This window comes from Athalia rosae, chromosome 6 (genome assembly GCF_917208135.1).
Source record: "Athalia rosae chromosome 6, iyAthRosa1.1, whole genome shotgun sequence".
Taxonomy (NCBI): domain Eukaryota; kingdom Metazoa; phylum Arthropoda; class Insecta; order Hymenoptera; family Athaliidae; genus Athalia; species Athalia rosae.
The window spans coordinates 14,605,119-14,630,366 of record NC_064031.1 but is presented as its reverse complement, the minus strand read 5'-3'; the positions used below and the strand labels follow the sequence as shown (position 1 = coordinate 14,630,366).

Genomic DNA, 25,248 nt, shown 5'->3' with positions numbered 1-25,248 from the left:
GCGTGCGCTCTCGCCGTGACTCTGTTTGTCCCGACTCGGTTTCTGCGTCTGTCTCTTCTCTCCACAGGAGAGGAAGGCCGGTGCGTGGCGGCGGCGGCGGCGGCGGCGTGGGTCTGTCGGGGGAGGGTTTTTTCGGGGCGAAGGGGGGGGGGGGAGGCGAACGGGGCACCGGGGGAGGGAGATCGCGGCGCGAGGGAGAACGAGGTTCGTCGGCGGGGGTGAAAACAGGGAGCGTGTACGGGGGGGTGGCGGTGGGAGGTGGGGGAAAGACCAGGGCAGGGACAGGAGAGAGGAGCAGTCAGACAGTCAGGCCGCCCGGCAAGCGAGCGCGCGAGGCAGTGCAGGCAGGAGCCAAGACCACTAGATCTACGCGGCTTACGGACTTACAGACTTAAGCCGGCTAGCAGTCCGTCGGCTCAACCGGCTAAGCCTTTGCGAAACCCACCTCTGTACGGACTATACCCACTTCCTAGCTACCGACCAACCTACTTCCTGTTTTACTCTACACCTATCCTAACGCCGCAACCTACTTCTCTTACTCCGCTTACTTATACTTACTTCCGTTAGTCGGGGAAGCGTGGCGGCAACACGCTCACCTATCGTCGACTCGACTCTTCCCGCGATTACACGTCTTTTCTATTTGTCTGTCTGTCTCGTTTCTTTCGCCCCTCCCTACCCCCCTGCGTCGCCGAAATACAAACGTCGGCTTACGGGGACAACCCCCGCCGCGAAGGTGTAGCGGAAGAAAATCCGACGTGAAGAAGCCACGTGATTGTTACTCTAGAGTTCCCGCAAAACCGAACTGTTTCGTTACGCATCGGAGGTACGAGGCGCGGAAATATATTGCGGCTGTGACCAAGCCGACGGTGTCCGACCGAGCGACGGCTTATTGAACGTCAACAGACTTTGAGAAAAACAAAAAAAATACAGAAAACACACGTGTCGTATAGTATTCGGTAATATTCGAGTGATCCATTAATCGTCCAGTCGACCGAGAAACGTACGAAGAGGTACGTGAGATCGGTTGAATTTATCGGTACATGTGAAAGTGAAATTTGTTCGGGGCAAACGACAAACGAGCGGATGTGAAGATCGTTCTCGCCCTCTGCGTTTTCTTGTGTGTGGTTTTGAGTTTTACTTTATTTTCTTTCTTTCGGGGAAGGGGGGGGGGTTGAAAAGGAGTACCGCAGTTGATCGAGTGCGTTGTGCGAAAAAGCCGAAGTATCCCCGAGGTCAATTAAAACCACGTTGGAAGCGAATGCTATAAATATTACGTAACACACGTAACGGGATAACGTACCTCATACAACGTTATGGTAGCTCGAGATACAAGCACTTACCTACTACCTTGTGCGCACAACGAAAATCTTATCTCTTTAGGTCGCCCGAAAAACTAGCTCGCTTCGCATTCGCCGCTCATTAGCTTCTCTCGCGAGTCTCGAAGAAAAATAAATAATAATACACCGTCTCCTCGACAACTGGAAGTGCGACGTGCCAATTGCGGATAGGTGTGCTAAAATTTCAGACCAAAGAATTCCAACACTTCGGCGTCTCGAAAAACGGGGAAAAAATAGAAAGATAATTTTTTTTCGTACGATCGTTACGAACGAATCAACGACGTACAGTGGGTGACATAAAAATTGTGTGAAAAGACCATCGACTCAGATGATTCGTACGCTACGTTGAATAACAACCGAGCCCGTTTCAGTAAATCCCAATCATCGGTCTCCGCTGTTGTCGAAGAGAATATTTTTTTTTCTCTTTTTTTTCGCTACCCCATCGGAACGGGTTGTGGAGTGAGAAAAGTTTAAGATTGTGCCGAGGTAATCAGCAACAGCAACACGACGCTCACGTTCTACAGCATGGAGCGAGGTGGAGGCGGAGGAGGCCTCGATCTCGCTGGGGGCGGAGGAGGTAACTCGGACCTCTGCCTCCAAGATCTCGTCACCGGTTCCGCTACGGGACTCTCGGTACAGCATCACCAACACGCCGCGGCCGCCGCCTCGATGGCCGGATTGCACGGTGATCACCTCCAAGGCGTGATGCACCATCACGATCTCCATTCGGGACACCACGGGTCGTCGATGCACCACCACCCCTCGGCGTCGCACCAACTCCATCACGAACCGCTCGAGAAACTTAAACGTGGTGAGTCGTTTACCGTAACGATATATCGGCCATTCATTTTTGCCAATTTATGTCCATCCGTTTCTACCTCCTTGGGGGAGGGGGATGATTTTTCGCTATTCGATCGCCGCGATCGGATAATTAGAAAAATCGTCCGAAAGACTGGCGCTATTATTGCGCCGATGCTGGTGGCGGTGCTGCTCCCGCTGCAGCCTTGTTTATGATGTTTTTGTCAGCTGTCAGAGAGGCAGATAAAGTTTCAGTGGAAATAGTCAGATAAGCAACATGCGCCCGTCAACGAGCGGGGTAACTGCCGCCGACACACCTATACCGTTTGTGCACCACCACGTAACTATAACTGTGTTACATGTACACGCTACACAATATACGTACGAAATATGTAGAGGTATCGTTAACACGCGATACGTGTATGTGTGTATGTATATACCTGACGCGGTATGAATATACACGCGTTGTACGAAGTGAGAAATAATTTTTCAAAACCACCGACGGAATAGTGCGAGATACACGAATCGTGAAACTTTATTAATTAAGGAAATGATGATGACTCGCGGAACGATAGGAGACGTCGACTTTTTTTTCGTTGGTTGCCCTTTGTCTCATTCACCCGCATTGCGAGAAGATATTAAAAAAAAATTCACCTGGTTTGCCGACGGCCGTCGCGACATTCGCGTGACGGATCATATTGTACATTTATACACGTTCGATTGCAATGTGTGAAAGACGGTGGATAACGAGATTAGCTAGATTTTAGTTTTTGTTCCGAACGCGTTCGTGGAAAAAATCGATCGGGGAGGTTTGGAAATCTCATTTAAATTTTCACGGGCAGCTCATATTGCGGAAAAATATGGCCGAGTCGTTCTATTTACACAGACGATAAGATAGATCCTTTGATCACAAATCAGCGAGTGGCTTCGTTCTGACAATAAGATGCAACCACGGATACGAATCGACGGCATACGTTCGGTCTCGATTTTTCGAGACGTAAAATTCACGTATAAAGTAACAATGGACCGATATCCGTTCGGAATTTCGGTCTTACGAGTCGCGAATCGTATCGCGACGAATGATATTTACGGCACGTTGATCAATCGATTTCGTTTCGAAAGGGTACAACAGCCAGTGACGTTTTGTCAGATAGTAAATCACGTTTGAAATTCCTTTCCGTCTCGTTAAATTAACACTACAAAGTGCGCTAATCATTTTTCGCGATTTCGATGTGTCTGAAGCAGATAAATAAAAAATATATAACCCGAGTCATCGGATATACATCGGTTGTCAGAGTTCCAAATATCTTAGCGATCGTTCCGATTATCGCTCGCGTTACGGCCATTATCTCATGTATACCTATCGGTAAAATTGATTCAAATAATAAAATATATATCTATGCATCGAATACCTACTTACGTCAATGTACTTACGGCTACGTACCGTACCCGTACGATCGTCGAGTTAGTCACGCGCCTACAATAAAGCTCATATCCAAAATAAAAAAAAAACGTTCAGATAAACACATAAATAGAAATCAGACGATTCTCCCACCGATCTTTATCCCACTCCTAAATTTCGCCATCTACACGTATCATTCCGCGAGACGATCTGGAATCGAAATTTTTTCATTCCTTTATATTAACGTCCGTTTTCTTTTTTTTTTTCTTTTATTATTTCGTTAAATTTGACAACAAATCGGAGCATAATAAAAGGAACAATAAATCCACGTACACGCGCTTATCGGAGTATAATGTACGTCTCTGTTTGTACAACATCAGTCGCGAATGCCAGATAATACGAGGCGAGCGTATATGTGTATTCGAATGACCTGCAGAAAAAATTGAACAATTATTTTTAGCCTACGATTCCACGAGAAATTTTCTATCGAGGATATATTTCTCACCGACGTTCGCCAATCATTCGCGAATCGAGCTCTATCGTTGCTGTACCACGATAGAAAAAGAGCACAAAAAGGGAGAGGAACGAAATGAATAAAATTCGCAACACATAATTCGTCGAAAGCGGGGGGAGGAGGGGAGGGGTGGAAAAATTTTTTTGGCTCACAGGTTACGGTCGTTGAGCGTAGCTCAGGTAGGGAGGAACATATAAAGCATATATAGCAGGGACGTCGACCACGGAGGCTTTTGCGCGATGCCGCGCCGGTACCAGTTCCACCACCTGTTTTGTGATTCATTAACTCACCGGCTTATCGGGATAAGCCGGACTTATCTGGGGCTCGAACCCGACACCGCGGCTAAACCCGATCTTATTCCAATCCCGTCCCATCCTATTCCCATTGCCGTGTCCCCGTCTTTTCGTTTATTCCGCAGAGTCCGCAGCCACCGTACGCTATATAATACACAGATCCGCGAACTATTCGCATTTTCATTGATTCGCCATACTTGTACCTACATACCCCCTTTTTTACGTCTACCATATTTCTTACCTCTCCTTTTCTTCGTCGACGCAACTTCACGCGCCCGCAGAGACGCGTTGATTTTCGACACCCGTTGTGTACGCGAAATAAATGCGGTAGCCGTGCAGCGTCGGAATCGTCGACACGACGTGTACCTATATACGTAGACGAGGTCGACGGATTGAGATCGATTCGGGTGAAATCTGTCGTCCCTACCCGACTCTATTCCGTATCCCAATATTTAGCCAACAAGGTGAACAGCGGCAGAAGGCCCACCGTTTCCGACCCTACGCCCCAAGTCATTACCTACCCCTTTTATTATCGTCTGACCGCGGCATTGGTTTGGCAGATGCGACCCGATCGAGTCACAACCCCTTGCGAGTCGCGCTAATGGTGTTGACAAATTGCTCGGCTAGCCTCGTCTCCCGAGGGAACCGAAACTGGGACTCTACCCGTACCGCGGTAGCGGGACTTTTACGTCCTACTACGACCTTACTTTCGCACCGCAAATAATTACGCCGAGCTTACCGCCCGCCGCAACTAGACTTTAGAAATCGCCATAAATTTCCACCGGCCAATTGATTCGTCGGACGACCGAATGAATCGATAATATATATCACCTTATTGTGTATCGATTGAGAGATTTTTTTTTTAATCATGCGATCGTAGATATATCGGATCTTCGATACGATCAATCATCCCGTTTGATTTCTTCTTTTTTTTTTTTTTCATTCGGTTTATTCGTTGAATTTTTTGTTTTTTACATTCTTCATTTCACAGAACGATGTTATACCCATCCAGTAGATAAAATATTCGCGATCCCGATAAAGCGATAAAAGAGGCAATCGGCGCGTGTCGAGTCGATCCCAGCGAAAGAAAGAAAGGAAACCAAAAAAAAAAAAAATTGCTAATCAAAATCGCTAGTTCGATACCAATCAGCCCTAATTTTTCCAAAAAAATTTTTTGCGTCGAGAGGACATTCCACCGCGGATCTTCCGACCCCGCGAACGCGGGCGGATTCGACGAGTTCGGGGGGCGTTCAATTTTCGAAAGGGATGTGCAGCTCCGTATAAATTTCTGCAAGCGGTTCGCTCAATTACTGACTACGTTGTTGCCTCCCCCCGGGGGATCGCGAGAGGATCAACATAGAAACGAACTGATTTCGTTCCCATTATCTCCGGCTGCGTGGGTAGTAACGTACGGTCACAATAGTATTATTAGGATCGGGTCAGGTTCTCGGATCGAGTCGGTATTTCGTGGATGGAAGGGCGACCTCTTAACCACGCCGTTTGTATATTTAGAGGGCGAGAAAAGTTTACGCTGCCGCGGGGGTGCGAGGGGAGAAAAAATAAAAACTGGGGCATATGTGTTATTTTCCTCCGGGTGCGTGACGATATGTGAGAACCGAAAGATCCGAGAAATCTGCGTGCGTCTCTCCCCAAATCGTTGGAAGAGCACGTTTAAAATTCCTCACACTTATCCGCCGCACCGGCGGCATAGCCGTTGGTGAAGCCCCTCTCGCGCGTTCTGGCGTTCCAAAAGCGCCAAGCAGTCTTCGGTTTTATTTTGTTTCACTTTTTCTTTTTTTTCCCCCCGTCGCGTCTTTCCCTCGCTTCGGAAAATTGCGGACGCAGTGTATCGGGTTACATATTTTTGACTCCACGTGCTAAGCGGTTTCTCCTGTCCCTTTTTCCACCGTATCCGTACATCTCACCGATTCTATTCCTCAGGCTGTTGGTAGCAACGTCAAGTTGAAGCTAAACAAATTGCCAGGGGCCAAGGGCCAACGAGTTGCGAACCCCGTGTCCTTTGACTTCCTGAAAAACACGTGCGTTACTTTACTGCAAACTATACCCGTATAACACACACAAGCCGCAAGACACGATTTTGAGGGCTGTTGCCTTCTGATTTCCTAAGACCTGGAGGACCGCGATTTCTCCGGTCGGAATCGACGACTGGCCGCAGTTGTAACGCGATAAATCAGTTGTACGGTTAGTTCCAAACGTGTTTTCGGCCACTAAACTCGTGTCCGAACTTTACGACGACACGACACGTTCGTTTCACTCGTCGTTTGTGATTCTGTATTTTGTAGTCTCCTTTTTTCCTGCTTTCTTTATTTCTCCCTACTCACTGTAGTCCGACGCGGCTCTTCCCCAGGATCCCTAATCTGCCCCCGTACAGAACAGCTTGCGTCAGTCTAGGATTGAATTTTTCATTTTCTCTCATTTCCCCGAACCGTTTGAAAAATCAAATTTTTTTCGTTTCTCCAAAGACGAAGGCGACCAACGTTCGGTAGAGATAGTGGGATCGGTACCGCCGCGTTTCTCGACTTCGGACGAACGAGTGAAAATAAATATATTCCGGGTAAATAGCTAGGCTTGTGCCCGGTAGGAATAAAATTTTTTTTTTTCACAGTTATTTCGTGCCCCATGCACGCGTCGGTGTTACACACCCTCTATATATAGAACGGCTGGTATTTAACGGCAGAAAAGCAATAGAGGCGTCGCGACGTCGAGTATCCAACGAAGCTTACTAATAAACGACTTCCTAAGGAAGCTGAGGATTAGGAGATTAGCGCGGTTTGGTCCTACTCCGGAGTCCTCCCGCGCTCACAGGTGCCGTCGCTGCTACGGAGTCATGCGTCACGCACGCCTTCTTCTTGTTCTTCCTTCTCCTCCGTCCCCTCCGCCCCCTCCGTCCCACCCCCGGTTTTCTTCTTCTGGGTCTTCTTCTGCCCGAAGAACCTCTCCGCTTCTTCGCCTCCTTTCGCTGGGGATAATTATCGAGGGTGCGCAAGGATCTCCTCTCGCTGGCGGCTGCCGAAGGAGCGTAAAAACTGTACGGATTTCCTCCGCGGCGAGCTTATAGCCGATAATAACGCGTATGTTTGTACGTGACTCGACTGGGATACACCCTTGTTTTTTTCCCCGGATTACGTGAGAAATCCTTAAAAAATATCGCGCGTCTCCTAGACAGGCTGTTCCTTTTTTTTTTATTTATTTTTTTCGTTTCATCTCCTACACCGGAGATCGGAATCGCGTTTTTGAACGCAGAAGGAGAGACATCGTCGTCGCGCTAGTAATGGGGGGGGGGGGAATAGGAGACGACATTCCAGCGTATACGGTGTTACACAATTCGCCGCGTGAGAGACGTCGACAATAAGAACAGCTGTGATAATCGCGTGTTTTACCCGTACCCACCTATACATATACATAGTTGAGGGCATTTTGCGTCTGCCTCGCCGCCGCGTAGCCGACCGCTGCGGGGTGCAGGACCACGCGATTCGCGACCCTCCCTTACGCGTAGAGTTACACTCCGATGCACCCCACTAACCACCCACCGAAACTCCGTGTCACGTGCTATTTTATTCATAACTTAGCACTCGGTTCACACAGAGGTAACTGATAATAATAAATTACAGGCCACACGTCAACGCTCGGCGTGGTGTGTCTATGATATAGGAACGCGGGTTTTATATAAGCATTTCTGAACTCGCTGCGCTGCGCACAATTGCGGTAGAAAAATGGTGCAACCTCATTCCCCTAGTTAATGTCGTGTACGCGACGATGAAAATAAATTTTCGAGGGTAAATTTCATCCTCGAGCGAAACTTGTGAGTACGCACTATGTCCGAATTTTTATTATTCACCGAAAGTTGTAAATTTTTGTACAGCAGATCGACCGTAATTTCAATTGCGATTGGACGCGAACGCGATGGAAAACGAAGGAAATTCGAGAAATTCGAGAAAGCAAAAAAACAGAAGGAAAAAATGAAAACTAGAGATAGATAGAGAGAGAGAAAGAGGGGGATGCATACTCGAGCGTAAAATCCTGTAGGATTAGTCGCCGCTAATATATAGGAGAGGCCGCAGGCAAAAACTCGGCAAAGCAGCTGAGACAGCCGCGAGGTCTCCCTCTTACACGGTCGGCTCGCCACGCAGGTTTGTCTTTGGTATAAAATAACTTGCCTCGCGCAAAGAAAAGTGATAAATTTTAGCGCCCGTTTTCTCGCACCGCCAGAACTTCTCTTTTCTCTATATATTCTTATTATACGTCTTCATAGGGACCAAAAGAAAAAAAAAAAAACGATCCCACTACGCTATACTCACATTTGTAAGGACGCGACGTATCCAACGATACGCAGCTAGAGATGCTGCTGCACCTAAATAAATAAACCTACGTGTTCCGAACTAATTAAAAATGGAGATCTTCCATTTTTTTTTTTTTTTTTTGCTTTTTTTGTACAGCTGATCGACCCACTTCGTTTTATCGCTAAATTATGAATACTGTACGAAACGTTTTGTTTCTTCTTATAATTAAACTCGGTGTTCGATTACAAAATGAATGATTATACGATGTGATAAAAAGGAATTTTCTTCTATCGATTTCGTTCGAGAATCTCCGATAGCTTATCTGCAGATATTATGTTCAAGATTCCAAAAATCCAGGAACCAACGGAATCGCCGTCGAGATAGTTAGGCGGATAATGGAGATCGCGAGATATTTTTTTCTCCCCGTTTTTTCTTCTTTAAGAAATATTTGATCCGAATTTTTGGGTCGCGACTATTTTTCGGACAAGGGTTTCATCCCCGAGGAAGATCCCGGGGCGTTTTAACGGGGGGCGGGGGGGAGGGATCGTTGAGTGTGAAATGTTGAAATGTGTTTGACAAGAAGGGCGTTGGACCCTCAAAATGGTCATCTCGCAGTACGACCACCGGGAGCCTAGCGTATAAGAAGTTAGACGGGTAACTTAATCGTAAATTGACCCAAAATCTGGAGGTTCTCCGGGAACCCGACGGGGAATCCCGTGGGAAACGTCTTAAACCCTCCTCTTATTTTCAAAGAAATTTTCCTCTCCGGAAAACACAAACTGCAAATTTTAAGTCACAGAGGAAGACTGTACGGACGAAAAATTCAAGAAAAAAAAAAAAAAGAAAAGAGAAAAACTCCACATTATCGGGGCTTCTGATCCGCAGTTACCTTATATATATTCCACCAACCTTCGCCGCATTGGTTGTCTATACGCTCTTTTTATTTTACCTCATCCGCACCCTTATATCGTGGCGTGATGAGGATATTCCTAATGAATTATTCTTTGAAACGTTGAGAAATTTTTCATTCGGGATTCAACGTTCGCGGGTAGCGACCCATATTCGAAGTTTCGTTGGTGTTACGAATATCATAGGTGAAGTGGAAACGCACGTTCCGTGGCGAAAGATCGGTATAACCTCGAGTTTATCGCTATTTATAAAACCATAAGCCCGTGCGGTTCTAGACTTTTATGTAATATATATATATATATATATATATAAAATGGATAGACGATGTAACGCACTGTCAAACGCTCTTAATTCTCTACAAATTAGTTTCCCTCGTTTAAACAACGACGATATTATCGTTCCGGTTTTTATTCAAACGACCTCACATACCCACGCAGCTATAGTAGTTAGTGAAATCGGTTATAGATCATGCGTAGTCCGTAGGAAAAATTGTTCACCGTCAAACTTCCGACTTCAACAAGCTACCGGGGAAAACGGTCGAGTCTGTGAGACAACGAGAAATGCGTTGGACAGAAATTCGTCTTTTGGATCGTTGCGGACAGTCGGTAACGAATGTGTTTCAGCTGGCTTCTATCAATCTTATAATATAACATCGGACAAAGTCGCGCCCGTTACGACTACAAAAAAGAAAACCGGTATCCGAGAATATAACGTAATATTCGAGAATTTTATTCAACCACATTTTCAAGGGACAAAAAATTTCTTATCACACCCCATAAAATTCACCCTTGTATCCGTATGAAGCGAAGCTCGCTTGGCGATCTTATTTTCCAATTCAAAAAGAAATTCGATTGTCTTCGTCGTCACGAATCGAATGCGATGTAAAAAAAAATTTTTCGTTCTCTCCCAGTCTCCCGCTATCGTTGCGCGTGTAAATAGCTCGACCGAGAAAACGCGTCGATATAATTTTTGTCGGCGACAAACAGATGATCGGTTACCTGTTTGATCGCGCTCCCCGAAACACGTGTAAAAACACGAAAGCGTACAAATAAGGGTGCAGAGAGAGCTAGCTCGGCATCGCTTAGCCGCTTGTATATTTGTTTGTTAACACGAGGGAAACACGGCTGTATGGTAAAATATATACACGTAATACACGACTCGTTTGTTTGCAGGGGAGATTTCCCGAGGACTTTCAGATAGCCCGTGCGAACGCGCGCGCCTCTGTAACACGGAGGATTCTCTTTCGAAGAGAAAGAAAAAAAAAACAGGAAAATTCCACCCCGAAACGAAATCCGGTCGATTCGAATTCCTCTTGCATGAAAAACAAAAAAAACAAAAAAAAACATCTGCGAATGATAAATTCTCTCGCTTTGACTTTTTTATTTTTTTTTTGGAATTCTGTTTTCCTATTTTGCAAATCATTCGGGGGAAATGAAAATTCGGGCCACGTCACCCTGGTGTCGTATAGGTACGCATGTGTAGTTGAGGCTGTTTAAGAAATCGTTTCCGAAGCTTGAGACGATATACTAAATCAGTCAGAGTTATGTGGCGACTAATTGTGAACTACACCCCGTCGTTTCTTCAGCTCGCTAACCAAATATAACTAAACGGAACTAAAAGTGAAACTAACTAAGCGAGACGGTCGATTAGCTGCTCGTGCGCCTCCTTTCCTCTCGCCCCGAGTCTCTTTCTTTTTTTCGTCTCTAATTTCAACTTATTTTTTTCTTCTGCCGATATTCCTTTTTCACCCGCGTCTTCATCTCCGGTTATTTCTCGGTCTCTCCCTCTCTCCCTCTCTCTCTCCCTCTCTCTTTTTCCCTTTTCTCCGTATCTTTCGGGGCGTCCTTTTCGAGAGTCGAATGACGCTGACAAGTTTTTTAGAAGTCGCCCGCGCAGCGAAGTAGATAAATAACTTCGCCTGTTAGGGAGAAAGAAAGTCGAGGGCTCGGGGCACGATTAATGCCTCAAATTTAAACCACTCTTCAACTCGAACAACGCGCGGAGCTTCAGCGTAGTTTACGCCCGCGCGCGGCCGGCTTGCGCTACTGCAACCGCCATTTACCATTCCGTATAAAACGTGTACTTCGCTCTTATGATTTATTAGAGTTACTGGCTCGTATATATAGCCGCTAAGTATCCCCCTTCAAGCTTATGTCAGCGTTAAACAGAAGCGACTGTACACGCGCTCGCCGTATCGCGCTTTTCTTCCCATTTCTCTAACGCAATTGTAGGAAAAATGACAATTCTTGTGCAATACGCATTAGCGTACAGAAGCGGAGTAAAAGGAGGAGGAATCCCTCCGTTCGTCGATTGATGATTTCCAACGATCATCGTGTACCACCTGGAATCGCGTGGATCGCGCTCATGTTACACGTAACAACGGACTCGGCGGAATGAATTGAGCAGATTTATACAGGGTATACAGCCCCGTTGTACAGCTCGCGAAAAATACGCGACATCTTTGGGACGGCCGAAGTTTATCCTCCTCAGTTCCGCAGGGGGGGACGCGTATAGTCGGTATGGGTATCTCGAATGCTGCGAAAAAAATATAAGCGGGACCGGAGAAAAAGAGAAGCGGAGGAAACTGAGGAGGACCGGGGGGGGCGGGCGCGGGCCTCGTAAAACTGCCTTCGCAGGGGTATATATCTTTTCGAGTAATAGCTCCGAATACCCCGGTTTATTTGTCCCACTGTTTCCTCTCGTGCTTCCGCGGCGTCCCACGCCCGCGGGGGAGGAAAAATTTAATGCCTAAAGAGGTGCCTGCTATATACCCTCGCAAAAAGTAGAAAATGTAAAAAATAAGAACAAGGAGAGGAGAGAGTTAAAAAAATTGAGATACTCGAACGAGGAAGAAGAAGTAGGACGAATCGCTAGGCGAAACGTTGCGTCGAATTATCGCATCCTTGATATTAGATTTATCTAGTTTTTCACATTCGCACGATAACACCGAGCGCCAACGTTTGCGCGGTTAATAAAATTATGGAACGTCATTGCAGATTGCTAATCTACAATTTTACGATCTATAAACGCGAATTTTTACAACCGTCAGAGGGGAACGGGATAAACTAGAAAGAAAAAAGAAAAATGAAAAATAAAAAATGTGTACACCTTTATTTGAGGAAATAGCGAAAATTTTGCAAATGAAAAATTTCAACCGAGTCAAAAGAGGGTGGAAAAAATTGGAGCATACCTGTTCGGGTAAAATATGCGTGATTGGCAAATTGAGATTACGTAGTACGAGGTAAAATATGTTGAAGAATAAATTTATATTTGAATGTTGAAATTATTGAAACAGTGAAATAAAATACACGTGAAATATAATGATAAGAGTTGTGCGTCAAGACTTTTTTTCGTCGCGATTGCGCTTGATGGCAAGAAAGAGTTTATTACCTAGTGATACGCGCCCGCTTCTACGCTATAACCGTTTTATTATCTGCAATTACGAAATTAACTACAGTTGCAACAAAGAAAAAGAAAAATCAGAAGAAAAAAAAACAAAAAATAATAATACAATTCTAAATAAAACAAATAAATTATTAACTATCCGCCATATTTGTTCGTTTTTTTTTTTTTTTTTTTTTCGTTCTTCTTTTACAGCCTCGAGATTGTACGAGAGATCGAAATCATTGAATTTCGGACGAATTATACGAACAGAAATTAAACCAGCCGCTAGTTTAATTTTCGATGAAATCGCTCCCTCCTATATTCTCTTCACCGTACACACGAGTATCACTCGGAAAATGACACACGGGTAGAGAAAATTCTCATTCAATAGAGTGCTGCTGAAAATTTGCACGCGCAACCGCTAGAATTCTAAAGGGTTGAAAAGTTTCCATTCATTTTCAACTGCCGACAATTCGTTCTTGAACACACAGAGGTACGTAATATTTCAACTTCACGTCGACCAATATCTGTATCTTCGTCTCGATACGCTCGAATTATCCCCGAATTTCCGCCCCGTAGCTCATCGAACGCTGACCAAAATTCTTCCAACCCCCGCCCCCCCCCCCCCCCCCGTGCCATATGTGAGCCGCTCTATGAATTCGAGTCAAAGGTTAAACGATGTTGCAAGAGGTTCGGTGTTTCGTTTCAGTGTGGGCGGAGGGTGACTTCCGGGACAGCAACAACGGGGCCTTAACCGGACTGGATTCTTCTGGTCACGGGGCGCATACGCCGGGCGATAGCACCCCGAGTACACCGGGGGCGACGCCCACCACCCCGTCCGGAGGATTTTCGTCAGCACAGCCGAGAAATAGGACGAGCAATACGCACAGGCCGGATATAAGGAAAGGTGAGCGTACACAACCCCTACCCACCGCAAATAAAATACGCTGAAATCTTTACAGCCGATTATTTGTTCGGGATTTTTTTTTTTCTCCTTTTCTTCTTTTTCTCTTTTCTTTCTTCGCACCCCGTGAATTCTCGCGTATCAATTCCGTGTACATTTTTCACCTGTAGGAGAATTTTCTTCTCTCCCTGATCCCGTAACGAGTGTTTACTCCGACAAGGATCGCCTGTGTTTGCTCGTCGTTCGGGGATACGTGATCCCGCGGGTGCGTTAGAATGTGACGTGAAAATTTTTCTTCGGAAATAAGAAAGCTCCGAAAAATTTCCGGGACCGTAGAGTCGGAGAAACGGTCGCGATACGCGAGTGAAGAAGACAAAAAAAAAAAGAAAAAAAAATAAAGAAACAGGTCGCGAAATATCCACAATATAAATCGGATTCGGATCTCGTCTACGGAGATGTTCGGTGCGCGGTGGTCGGTTTTCGGTGTCGCTTATCTGGTCACCGGGGTACGGGGTGCGGTGGGGTCCGGCGGGTAAATCGCGGGCTCGTTTAGGCCGGTGAAGTTTCGAGTCGGTATCACCGTCAGCACCGTACGATGATAGCGGTACGTTTGACCGGGACCAATCCATCACGCGGCTGTCAGTCCAAGGCGCGCTAGGGGCCGGCTAAAGAGAGAATTCATGTGAGCTGGGGCGAGGAACGGAGGGGGGGGAACGAGGAAATCGTGGAGGGACGGGGGGCGGGATAAAAAGGGGGTCATATACCCTTACCTGTACGTGTACGTGTCGTGTCTGTGTACGTCGGCAGGTAAAGGTGAAAAGACTGTCGATCGAACGAATCTGATCGGAACTGTAGGGTGTGTGAGAAATTTTCTGTTCACGCGAGAGGACGATCGGTTTATTTTTTCGAAGGAAGGCGAGAAGGTTGAATTTTCCATCCGATTTCCGAAACTGTTGGTTTTTTTTTTTTCTCTTCTTCTTCTTCTCATTCTCTCGTTCGGTGGAACGATTATCGCGATTCACCGTTTGTCCGATTTCTTTATTTTCATGAAATTTCAGGCGTCCGAACACCGACGGAAGTAAAACACGAGCTCGGATCGGCGGGAGGTGTAGTATCGCCGGGCGGAGTCGTCGGTGTCAACGATACGGAGGATAAGGACGGTAAAAAAAGTAAACGACAGAGAAGGCAACGGACGCATTTCACCTCGCAACAACTGCAGGAACTCGAGGCGACCTTTGCGAGAAATCGATATCCCGATATGTCGACGAGGGAGGAGATCGCCATGTGGACGAATCTGACGGAAGCTCGCGTCAGAGTGAGTGTAAAAAATTATATTCAAGCAATCGACGTTGTCGGTTTTTTTTTTCTATTTTATTTCCGCACACGTCTCCCTCGAACGAACTGTAGGGCGGAGTTGCGCTCCGGTGAGAAAAAGGGAGAGGAAAAAGTAGATAATTTTTCTTCGGAGATCGCGAGCAACTTCGAAAATACAACGTCCGACGACGTCTGCGTGTAGCGTGTACAGTTATTCGAACAGGGTTTCCAAGTTTTTTCGATTTATTGTTAATGCGGTACCTACACACGGTTACGCCCGAAGGGTCAAAATAACAAACTGTAATCCTCCAAGTGCTGAGATATGGAGATCCTTGCGTCAGTTTCTCGAATACAAGGCGAGCATTGAAAGGTGTATCATTTACAAGAACAACACTCGTTCGCATCCTGTCTCCGGGGGGTAGTAGCGCCAGGATAAGATTTTAGACAGTAAACCACGCTGACGTGAACTCGCACGCCGGCTTCTCCTCCTTCGTTCTTTTTTTTTCCTACTATTTCCTTTTTTACCCTCCACGGAATTTACAGAATTAGATAACCGGCTCAACGATCACCTCTTCAAGAATCGTACACACCCACCTACCTACCTACCTACCCTACCCTACGTTACGTTACGTTATGTACATAGAATTTCCACACGCACGAGAACGTCGTAGTGGAAAGCCAAAAGTATAAAGAGCCAAAATCCTCTCGCAAGCCGCGTAACTCGTACAACGTACGTTGCACGTACGTAGATCCCGTATATACCTGAGCGCGCACACGTTTACGTCCGTGGGTCCTTTTCCTTTTGCGAGTTGGTTTGAATTTTGCGAGCTTTCGGATATACCTAGTCATATAGCGGCTAGAGGTTGCGCGCGAGGGTCCGCCGCTCTGCCCAGGGGGAGGCTTTGGGACGTTAAGCTCCCGCGGATTTATAGAACCACACACGGCAACAGTGGCATCGACCTCCCTACGTTTGCCTCCCTTTTACACGTGTCCTCTGTATGTGCGTGTTCAACGTACGTACCTATACGTTCACGCAGAGGATATACGTACTCTACGGTCGCGGCAAAAATTTAGCAGATTTCGTGCAACCGCGCGATCACTTCGTATACCCGTAACGTTGTACGTTACACACGTGTACACGTCGTTGTGTTACCTACTTCGATGTTTTATTTTTCCGCGCAACGAAACGGCGGCGAGGATTTCTGACTACGTCGTCCCCGTGCGTGTACCTGGACCCACCCACCCACCCCCCCCAGGTGTCGTCCACCGACGTTATATACGTTAGGTAAAACCGGGTGTTGCTGCACAACCCCGAACGTTCTTTATTGTAAATCGGTGATCCCGCGGGGAGGTCGTGGTTCTTTGTTTAAAGCACTGGCAAAACGGCTGAAATACGATTACCGCGTTATCCGTACGCCATTGCGTAATCTGTGGCCGCACGTTGGTACAGGGATATTTATTACACGTGTACAACACCGCGCACGTTACACGCTCGCTGAATATTCGAACTTTTTGCAAAAGAACTTCCAAATTAGTTTCCTTTATTTTTATTCGTTGTTCGCTTTATTTTCGAAGCAGTCGATTCGGATTTTCGCAAAGATCTTCAACAATCCGTGGTCATTCCGCGATTCGAAGGTATTCGGCGTTCACCCGCGAGACGCGTAGGAAACGCGCGGGTGCTGACCCGGTTCGGTTGGCGCTTCCCTCCTTCGTCGGGTTGCATTCGCGTTATCTGCAAAGAGGCAGGCGTATGTTTCGGTTCGTGTCTATCTGCGGCGTGGCTGTCCCCCGTAATCCGCCGGTGATTAAGACCATAAATCCATCGGCGGATTAGTATGGCCGCTGCTGCTGCCGCTGCTGCTGCTGCTGCTGCATCGCGCGCGCACACACATTCGTGCCGCTCTCTCCACGTACACCAGAACGTAGAGACCAGGAGAGAGAGAGAGAGAGAGGAGAGAGGAGAGAGGAGAGAGGAGAGTTGCGGCGACGAGTACGACGTACAGTGGAGTGTGCCGTCGGCGTTCCGTTGCCACGAGTGGTATAGCTGTATCAGCGGTGTCGCGGTGCTCAGGGGGGTGAGAGTCGGTCCGCGTTGCTGCAGAGAACGAATAGGACGGGGGTGGTGGTGCGCCGGCATAGGTGGGTACGGGGCAACGTTGGGTACCGGAATGAGGATTACCGGGTATCATCTGTATTCGCCGGGTTAGCGGCTGTCAGCGGGAAACGCCGACGGTATATATATCAATTATTAGCGCTGCACGACCCGCCCGTCGATGCTTCGGCTACCGAATATCCTGCAGATTTCTCCCACGCGATACACACGCGCGTGTCCACCTGCATTTCCATACGCACACGCGTTCGCATCGAGCGACGAGGGTAAAAACTCCGGACCACCTACACCTTCGTTCTGTATCTGTAGATACTCTAATTTCGCTCGATTTTTATACCCGGGGCTATAAATCTTTTGGTGAAAATTTATTGTACGTATCCCCTGAAACGGAAATCATCCGAGATTCAGGAATAAGAATTATCGTTGTCTTTTTCGTCCGTCAATTTTCTCGATAGGGGGTAGAAATTTCATGTATTTCATTTTATTTTATTTTTTTTTTTCGTTACTCGTTCTCTTTCATGTTTTTTTCCACTTATTTCGGTCCGCGGTTTTGGACGGACGTATAGAGTCAGGGGAATAATTTGTGAACCGTTCGATTAGAATCGTGGGGGTTACAAGGGGGGACTCGGATCGAAATAATCGAATCTGATGCGTCGATGAAAAAATGAATGGATAAACGAAACGGCAGTGCGATGCGTCGGGGCGCAGGTGAGAGTTTGGGACGTACCGCGATCCCGTCAATTTCCGAATCTCCGTTGAATTCGATCGGTTGTATTCGTTCATTGATCGACGAACTTCGAAGATCTACATTTTAAAACGGTTGCGGTATAGCATTAAAAATCACCCGTTTCGCTTGAGCTCATAATCTCGTATAATCTTTTGCAAAGTTGTTAATACTCGTGGCTTACGGGTGTTAATTTAATATCCATACAGGTGCGCCAACATTGAATATCCGAATCCCAGCGGTGCAGCTATACGTTTCACTGCCGCAACGACTACAAAAAATGCAAAAAAAAAAAAAATCCATAAAACTGCCCGACCGCGTACACCAACGACTCTATATCCGGTTATATGTATACCTACCTACCTACCTCTCTACCTACGTTACAGCGTGCACACTCCATAGCTAAAGACTAATACCATTTGTATCATTTCCCATAGTACCGGTGCACCGCGCTTGTTAATTCACCCTTTATAACATCGCGCTACCCCTTCCACGTCGTCCAATGAACGCGAAACACCGTTATAAAAATGAGAAAAGAAAAAAAGTCGAAAAAAAAACAAAAAACATCAAATAGATAACGAAAATTTCTGCACTACTTTCGATGAAAGAATTTTCGCGGCAAACGAATCGGTGCAGTTTCAAAACTTTGTGGGAAAAGCATGCGAAAGTACGTAAAGTATTTTTGGAAAATGTATCCCTTTAAATGTATAGAGAGTTGCACGAGGACGGGTATGCACATCGGTGTCGCTGTATAACGGTAATAGAATCGAATCGTAAGGATGAAAAATAAAACGGTGCTCGGGTATAAAAAAAAAAAAAAAAAAAGAGAAAGAGCGTGGATGATAGGTATATATATAGAGATGGTTGTGGTTCACGTTCACAGGCAATTACAAATAAGGGTCGTGGTGCCAAATCCCGTAGGATCATCGGGATCACATTAACGTTATATACCCACCTGACCTGCTCCACTGCGTTCCTGGGTGGAGCTTACAGAGAAGCCACGCAAACTACCGGTGAAATGGAAAAGATTATTTCAACACCTGCACACCGACAAACCTATGTACACACGGCGAATGTGTAATACCGCTCGAAAATCAAATAACATTTTTCACATTCACCCGCGATTATACGTCAACCACCCGCTATTCCGAAACCCGAAGATCGTCATTGACACAGCTCCGTATTTATACGGGGAATCTGTTTTATCGCCTCGTCGGATATCGGGAAAATATAATACAGTCGAATTACTGTACAACGAGTACGTACGGCGATTCGTCAATGGGATGAAAAAATATAAAATAGTCGAATAATGTATGAGGGCTCTGCATCGATATTCAGCGAGGCGACGTGACGAATTCTCTCCGTTATATCTACTCCTGATGCGTCGCGTATCAACGCACCCTCCCCCTCCCCCCCCCCCCCCCCTGCCGCGTTTTGCACCCTCCCTTTATTTTTTCTTTCTTCCTTTCTTTCTTTCTTTCGTTTATTCGTTTTCCCTACTCCGTCTCCATCTCGTCTCTCTCGGTCTCGTTCAGCCAGCGGCGATATACGTACACGTATGCACGCTAGAGAGCGGGTGGATGCCACCCGAAGATATACGTATTCGCTGATCCATCTCGACGGCATAGTGAGATTTATGGAGAAGCTGCTGTTGGAAAGCGAGTTTCGCGCGAAACGTGGGGAACGCGCGGCTCTCGGTATAGACGAGACGAGGATATCAGAGGGGCTCGAGGAAGAGCGCGAGAAGGAGGTGGACCGAGGAGGAAGGGGGAGGACTTCTCCCCTCCGAAGGAGAGGAGCCGAAAAGCGGAATAGAGAAAAGAAGAGGAGAGAAGCAACGAGAAGAGAGGAGAGCAAGAAGAACTGGCGGGGGGAAAACCGCGGCACATCCAACCTGGCAGCCATGATGGCCGACGTTGGTTCTCCAAACGCGTTATACGTATAGGTATAACGTACAATATACGCGCAGCTGTCCCTGGCTTGTATCCACCGGCGAAAATCTCTCCGTTTAATATATTTCACTTTTTTAACCCACCCCCCACCCACCCCCACCCCTTCATTTTTACTCACCTTATTACGCGCGTATAATTAATCATTTCATCTCGTTCCTCGGATGTTATTTAATTTTTTTTCTCGGTCGCCATTCTTTACGGTTCTTCTAGAATCCAGATATAGATCATATGCGTAAAGCTTGCAAAGAGAGTCGGCGCGATCTGCTAGTCACAGCGACGTAAAATTTTTTCAGGCGATGTCGTTTGATTTCATAAATAAATTCGAGTCGAATCATTCGGTTAAATAATCCAATTAAAAACTTTTCAATTACACCGTGCAGTCTTAGATAATTAACTCAAATTATTCTTATCCGTCGACGGTCCGCCTGCTGAAAAACGATCGCTTTGTAATAAATGATCGCTCTAATACCGTATGCAGTAGCTACTCGCGATTTACTCCCTTGTGCTCCACGGACGATTATCTACGCACCGCAGTTTGCCGAAATTCCTGAAACGATAAATTAGCTTCAGCTCACAGATCGAAGAAGAGAAATCAAGAGAAGTAGAAGAGTCATTGGTAAGAATGCATGGTATCTAAGTACGTCTTCGAAACCAAAAATAAAAACCAAAAGAAAAAGAAAAGCAGTAGGAAGAGAAAACGAGAAACAAGGAGAAGGAGAGCAAAGGCGGAAGGAAAAATGAGAGAACTGGCCGGTAAAGAGGGATGAAAAAACAAGATCTAAGAAGAAGAAGAATAAGAAGAAGAAGAAGAGGCGGCGGAGAAGGAAAGGGTGGCTCAGAGTTATGGATACTACTGCTCCGGGGGTTGCGGCATCAAATCCTCGCGAAGCCCCGGATATCCGGCGGCTCCTTCACGGAATTTATTTTTAATGAAGTGGCGCCGTACGGTCTTCGTGTGTTCTCCACGCCTCCTCCGTGTACCTATACCTATATACAGACACCGCCGATCCACCTGCCTATACACTCTCACACTCTACATGTACATATGATATACATATATTTTTTTTTCTTTCGTCGTCTCATCTCGTAGCCCGCGTGCCCTGACCTTTTCGCTACTCGTCATTCACTTTAAACATTATACTTTCGCTATCTCATTTATACTTCTTTCATTCTTACTTTTTTTTTTTTTCTGCGTCCGTTTTTCCTATCGAGATATACGGGGAGCCTTGTCTCCGCTACACTCCCGAGAGGGAAGATGCCCCCATTTTCTCGTTCCATCGATGTGCGTAATATGTTTCGCAACAAAAACGAACGGATGCGAGTACGAAAATGAATGAAATAAAAATGGAACCTCCACGTGCATCAGCGACAAGACCCGCGAAGGTTGTAGCGTGGCTATATAACGTCGGTATTGCAAGCGAAGGACAAAGAGGGAGATGGACGGAGGGATGGTGGGTAATATAATGATGGCGGCGGCAACCAGGCGGGGCGGGACTACGAGGGGATCAATATTATCCTCCTCCCTTCCTCAACTCTCACGTACTCTCTCTCAAACTCGTCTCCCTCTTGCGTTCGGTTATCCTTTCGTTTCGTAGCAGCCTCAAGCTACACGGCGGCTGTGCCAACCGTTCCCCGATGATTTCTCCGTAGACGGTACAGCGGCGATATCGAGGGGGAAAAAAGAGAAAAAAAAAAAAAAAATAAGAAAACTGAGAACGAGAAAGAAGGCGAAATTGTAGGAATGAAAATTTACGCAAAATACTATATTTTCTTCAACGAACGCGCTCGAACCGCGTTGACTTTCGATCGGTTTTTCATCTCGCCATCGAGAGAGAAGAATCGAACGATTATGTGGCGGCCGAGGAAACTGCAACGGCGCATATAACAACGGTTCAAGTAAAGGTTAATTTCGGTGAGGGTCCACCGAGTGATTGATGAGCTTGCCCACCACGAGTCTCATTACAGTTATATAAGCTTCCGTAGATTGAGCTTGCGGGGGAGGCTTACGCGGTACAGAGGGCAGAACCTCGCTGCACCACGGATCCGCTGTACATTGGTATTGGTAAGGCGGCGCTGGAAGGGACACCGTGATTTGATGAGGTTTTATTGCCACCGTGACACGTTATTCGTTTCGCTTCTGCAACGCGAACTCTCCCCGAAAAACTACCCCTCGCACGAACGACAAAGCCCGTCGTCCGATTTACCAAAGATTTTCCTCCGACCTATCGCTTCGCCCCTTCGGTAAACGAAAGGAACAAAGTAGCTAATCCCGCAGGTATGGAAAATTAACGATTTCGGATCACCGTCGCTATCTCGCGTATCGCGTTTATCTGATAATTGCGCTCGGATCGACGTCGTCGTCGTCGACGTCGTGGGCGGAAACGATCGCGTCGTTGAGCTTTTTAAGTTCGCATTCTTTCACGAGGCCAGGCAGCACTAGCCTACAGGTTTACGAGGAGGAAGTATCAGCGCGGTGGTCCGGGTTCTTCGCACTATATACCTGCCAGAATCCTGTAATACCGTTAAAGTTTATGGGCGCGGCCTTACCTCGTGGCGCTTGCAGCCCCAGCCTCGCCCTCCGTCCCAACCTCTGCCCTTACCCTGGCCTTATTGATTCCCGAGCTCGCATCTTCCGCCTCCGTTCAGTTCTGTTGTGCTACCGAGTTGACTCCCTCAACGGCTCAACCTCACCCTTCGCTCCTCGCCCTCTCCTCTCCTCTCGCCCTCTCTTCGCCCTTTCCCGCAAGCTCCTCTTCTTCCCATCCCGTCTTTTTTCTTGTTTTTTTTTTGTTTTTTTTTTTTGTTTTTTACCTTCCCTTCCGTTCTTTTGCTACCTTTTTTCTTTTCCCCGGCACAATAACTCTTTCGCCTTTCTTCCGGAAACTGTATTGTATATACTGACGCGGCAATATCTACCTCTGAAACCGTTTCGTGCGAGAAAGAACCTCGAAATTACGTATAGCTGGAACGTTTCTATAGGTTGGCTCCCTCACTTTGGATCGAGGCCAGATGAGTATATCTCATTTATTTCCAGCAGCCCGTTTTTGGGAAAGCGAGAAAAGGAATGAAATCTTCGGATGGGATTGCGACAAAGAAGCGCTTTTCCGAGGTGTACAGTTGTTTCTCATCGCTAATAATCATAATCGAAAGGAAACGCGAAGGGGAGATTAGATAAATTTACAACCTTCTCTCTCCCCCCCTACCTCAAGGTCCTTGGTATAATATATTGCCGCTAGCTCGATTCAAATTAGAGTAATAAAATAATGGAACAATATAACAATTTAATAGCGAGTATTCGAGAAGGGGCTTTTTTTTTTTTTTTTTTTTTTCTTTCATTCCCTCTACGTAGCTTCAGGCTTCTTTTCCTACTACCATAAACTTTGCGACACTTTTGAACAATTACCAGCTATCAGTGTGCCTATTTGTGTATAACATAAAGATAACTCCGTAGGATTTTTCGTCTAGTTTAATCAGGGATTTGTCAGTTTTATTGATGAAAACGTTCTGCCTAAATAACCGAGCGAGAGACGAACAACGATTACGCGGGTGGAAGGAGTACGAGTAACTCGCGGAACGACGCGGTAGGTGTATAATAGCGAGTATAAAATGTAAAAACGCCCTTTCAAGTTTACAGGAATCGCGCCAACATTACTCTTCATTAGCCCCGTTACCCTCTTTCAATGATTCGTCGCGCCTCTTAGCGTTTCCGCGACGCGATCGCGCGGCCATCCATCTTGCTGCGTCGCCCCCGAACTTCGCCGTACTTCCCTCACCTCCCTTACCTCCCTCCTCGACCCCGTCATCTCTTATATACGGTATACCTCTCACGGTTACGCGAGAGCGACGTGTACGCTGGAACCAACCAGCCGTATAATTGTCGGTGGAAGGTATACGTCGTAGCGAAGAGCTCGCGGAAAATGGGAGGAGAGATATCCCCCTTAGCAACGTTCGAGTTTTCCACCCCTCCGTTCTCTCCCCTACCCTCGGAGTTTCGCGGATCCCTTTCGGGTCTTGGAAAAGCTGACGAGGTGGAGGTTCTCCCCGTCTTCCTTCAGCGCCGGTTACGGTATCGAGCTGCACGCAACCCGCGTCCTTCCCGGGTGAATTAACACTCGGGCGTGTAATATAAGCGGGAAGGGACGTCCCGTTCCTAAGAACGGAATTTTTCCTTCGTGACACAAAAATTTCGAACTAACGATTTCCCCCCTTTGCATCGTATGTTTCAGGTATGGTTCAAAAACCGAAGGGCGAAATGGCGTAAGCGCGAACGTAACGCCATGAACGCTGCGGCGGCAGCGGCGGCCGATTTCAAATCCGGTTTCGGTACGGCGAGTTTGAACGGTTTCATGACACAGCCGTTCCCGGACGCGGACGCCCTTTACAGTTCTTACAGTTCCTACAACAACTGGGCGGCAAAGGTACCATCGCCACTGAGCAGCAAGTCGTTCCCGTGGCCGGTGAATCCCTTGGGATCGGTGGTACCCACGGCCTCCCATCACCACCATCACGCCCAGGTCAGCCCCGTGAATTGTTTCAACGCGGCGGCGACGTCGGTGGCGGGTAGCCACGTGGGCGGTATGTCCGTGTCCGTTGGCCAGGCGGCGACGTCGATGCTACCGGGCATGGGATCCGGCTTGGGGGTGGCCGGTTCCCCGGTCGCGGCATCGGGGGCCGCGTGTCCCTACGCGGCGCCGGCGGCCCCCCATCCCTACGGTCCACCGGTTTACACGACGCATCACCGTACGGCGGCGGCACCGGAAACGTGCAACGTGATGTCCAGCAGTATCGCGTCGTTGCGATTGAAGGCCAAACAGCACAGCAGCGGATTCAGTTCGGCGAGTCCCTACAGTACGGGCGGGACCACCGGTACAACGGGGGGTAGCATAAGTCCGGTGAGTTCGAGGGCGTCATCGGTCGGCGGTCTGAGCGCCTGTCAGTACGCGCTAACGACAGGTAACAACAATCCGCATTCGCCGGGACCGGAGCACGGAAACGGTGCGGCTAGGGCCCAGGTCTGAGGCGAAGTGGGGGCTGCAGGTTCTAGCCCCCACCAAATACAAAACAACAATACATTGGGTGGCGCGTCGATAACCGGGGGTGGCAACACCCACGGCAAGGGTCACCTGCACTCGTCGGAGTGACCCAGGTCGCGGTCCGCCGCTTCTCCGACCCTGTCGTCTACCCCGTCGTCCACGGCGTCTCCGTCGCCGTATTTGCTTTACGACGACGACGCCGTTCAGTCGTCCTCGTCGGGCGTCAATGAGGCGAACAAGTTGTTGCATCAAGACGACGGTCGGTCCTCGATG

General features: G+C 47.3%; 1 protein-coding gene across 2 annotated transcripts; it reads left to right on the top strand.

Annotated features, from left to right (window-relative positions):
• The first annotated feature begins 285 nt into the window (after positions 1 to 285).
• On the top strand, positions 286 to 25,248 carry LOC105692152 (pituitary homeobox homolog Ptx1). Of its 2 annotated transcripts, none has more exons than XM_048657741.1 (4): positions 286 to 2,148; positions 13,648 to 13,845; positions 14,901 to 15,157; positions 24,169 to 25,248. In XM_048657741.1, exons 1-4 carry the CDS (start codon positions 1,863 to 1,865, stop codon positions 24,958 to 24,960), a joined length of 1,533 nt encoding a protein of 510 aa, XP_048513698.1. In that variant the 5' UTR covers positions 286 to 1,862; the 3' UTR covers positions 24,961 to 25,248. The 2 variants fall into 2 exon arrangements, with proteins under 2 accessions (XP_048513698.1, XP_012266592.1); XM_012411169.2 differs by having other exon boundaries at positions 287 to 2,145.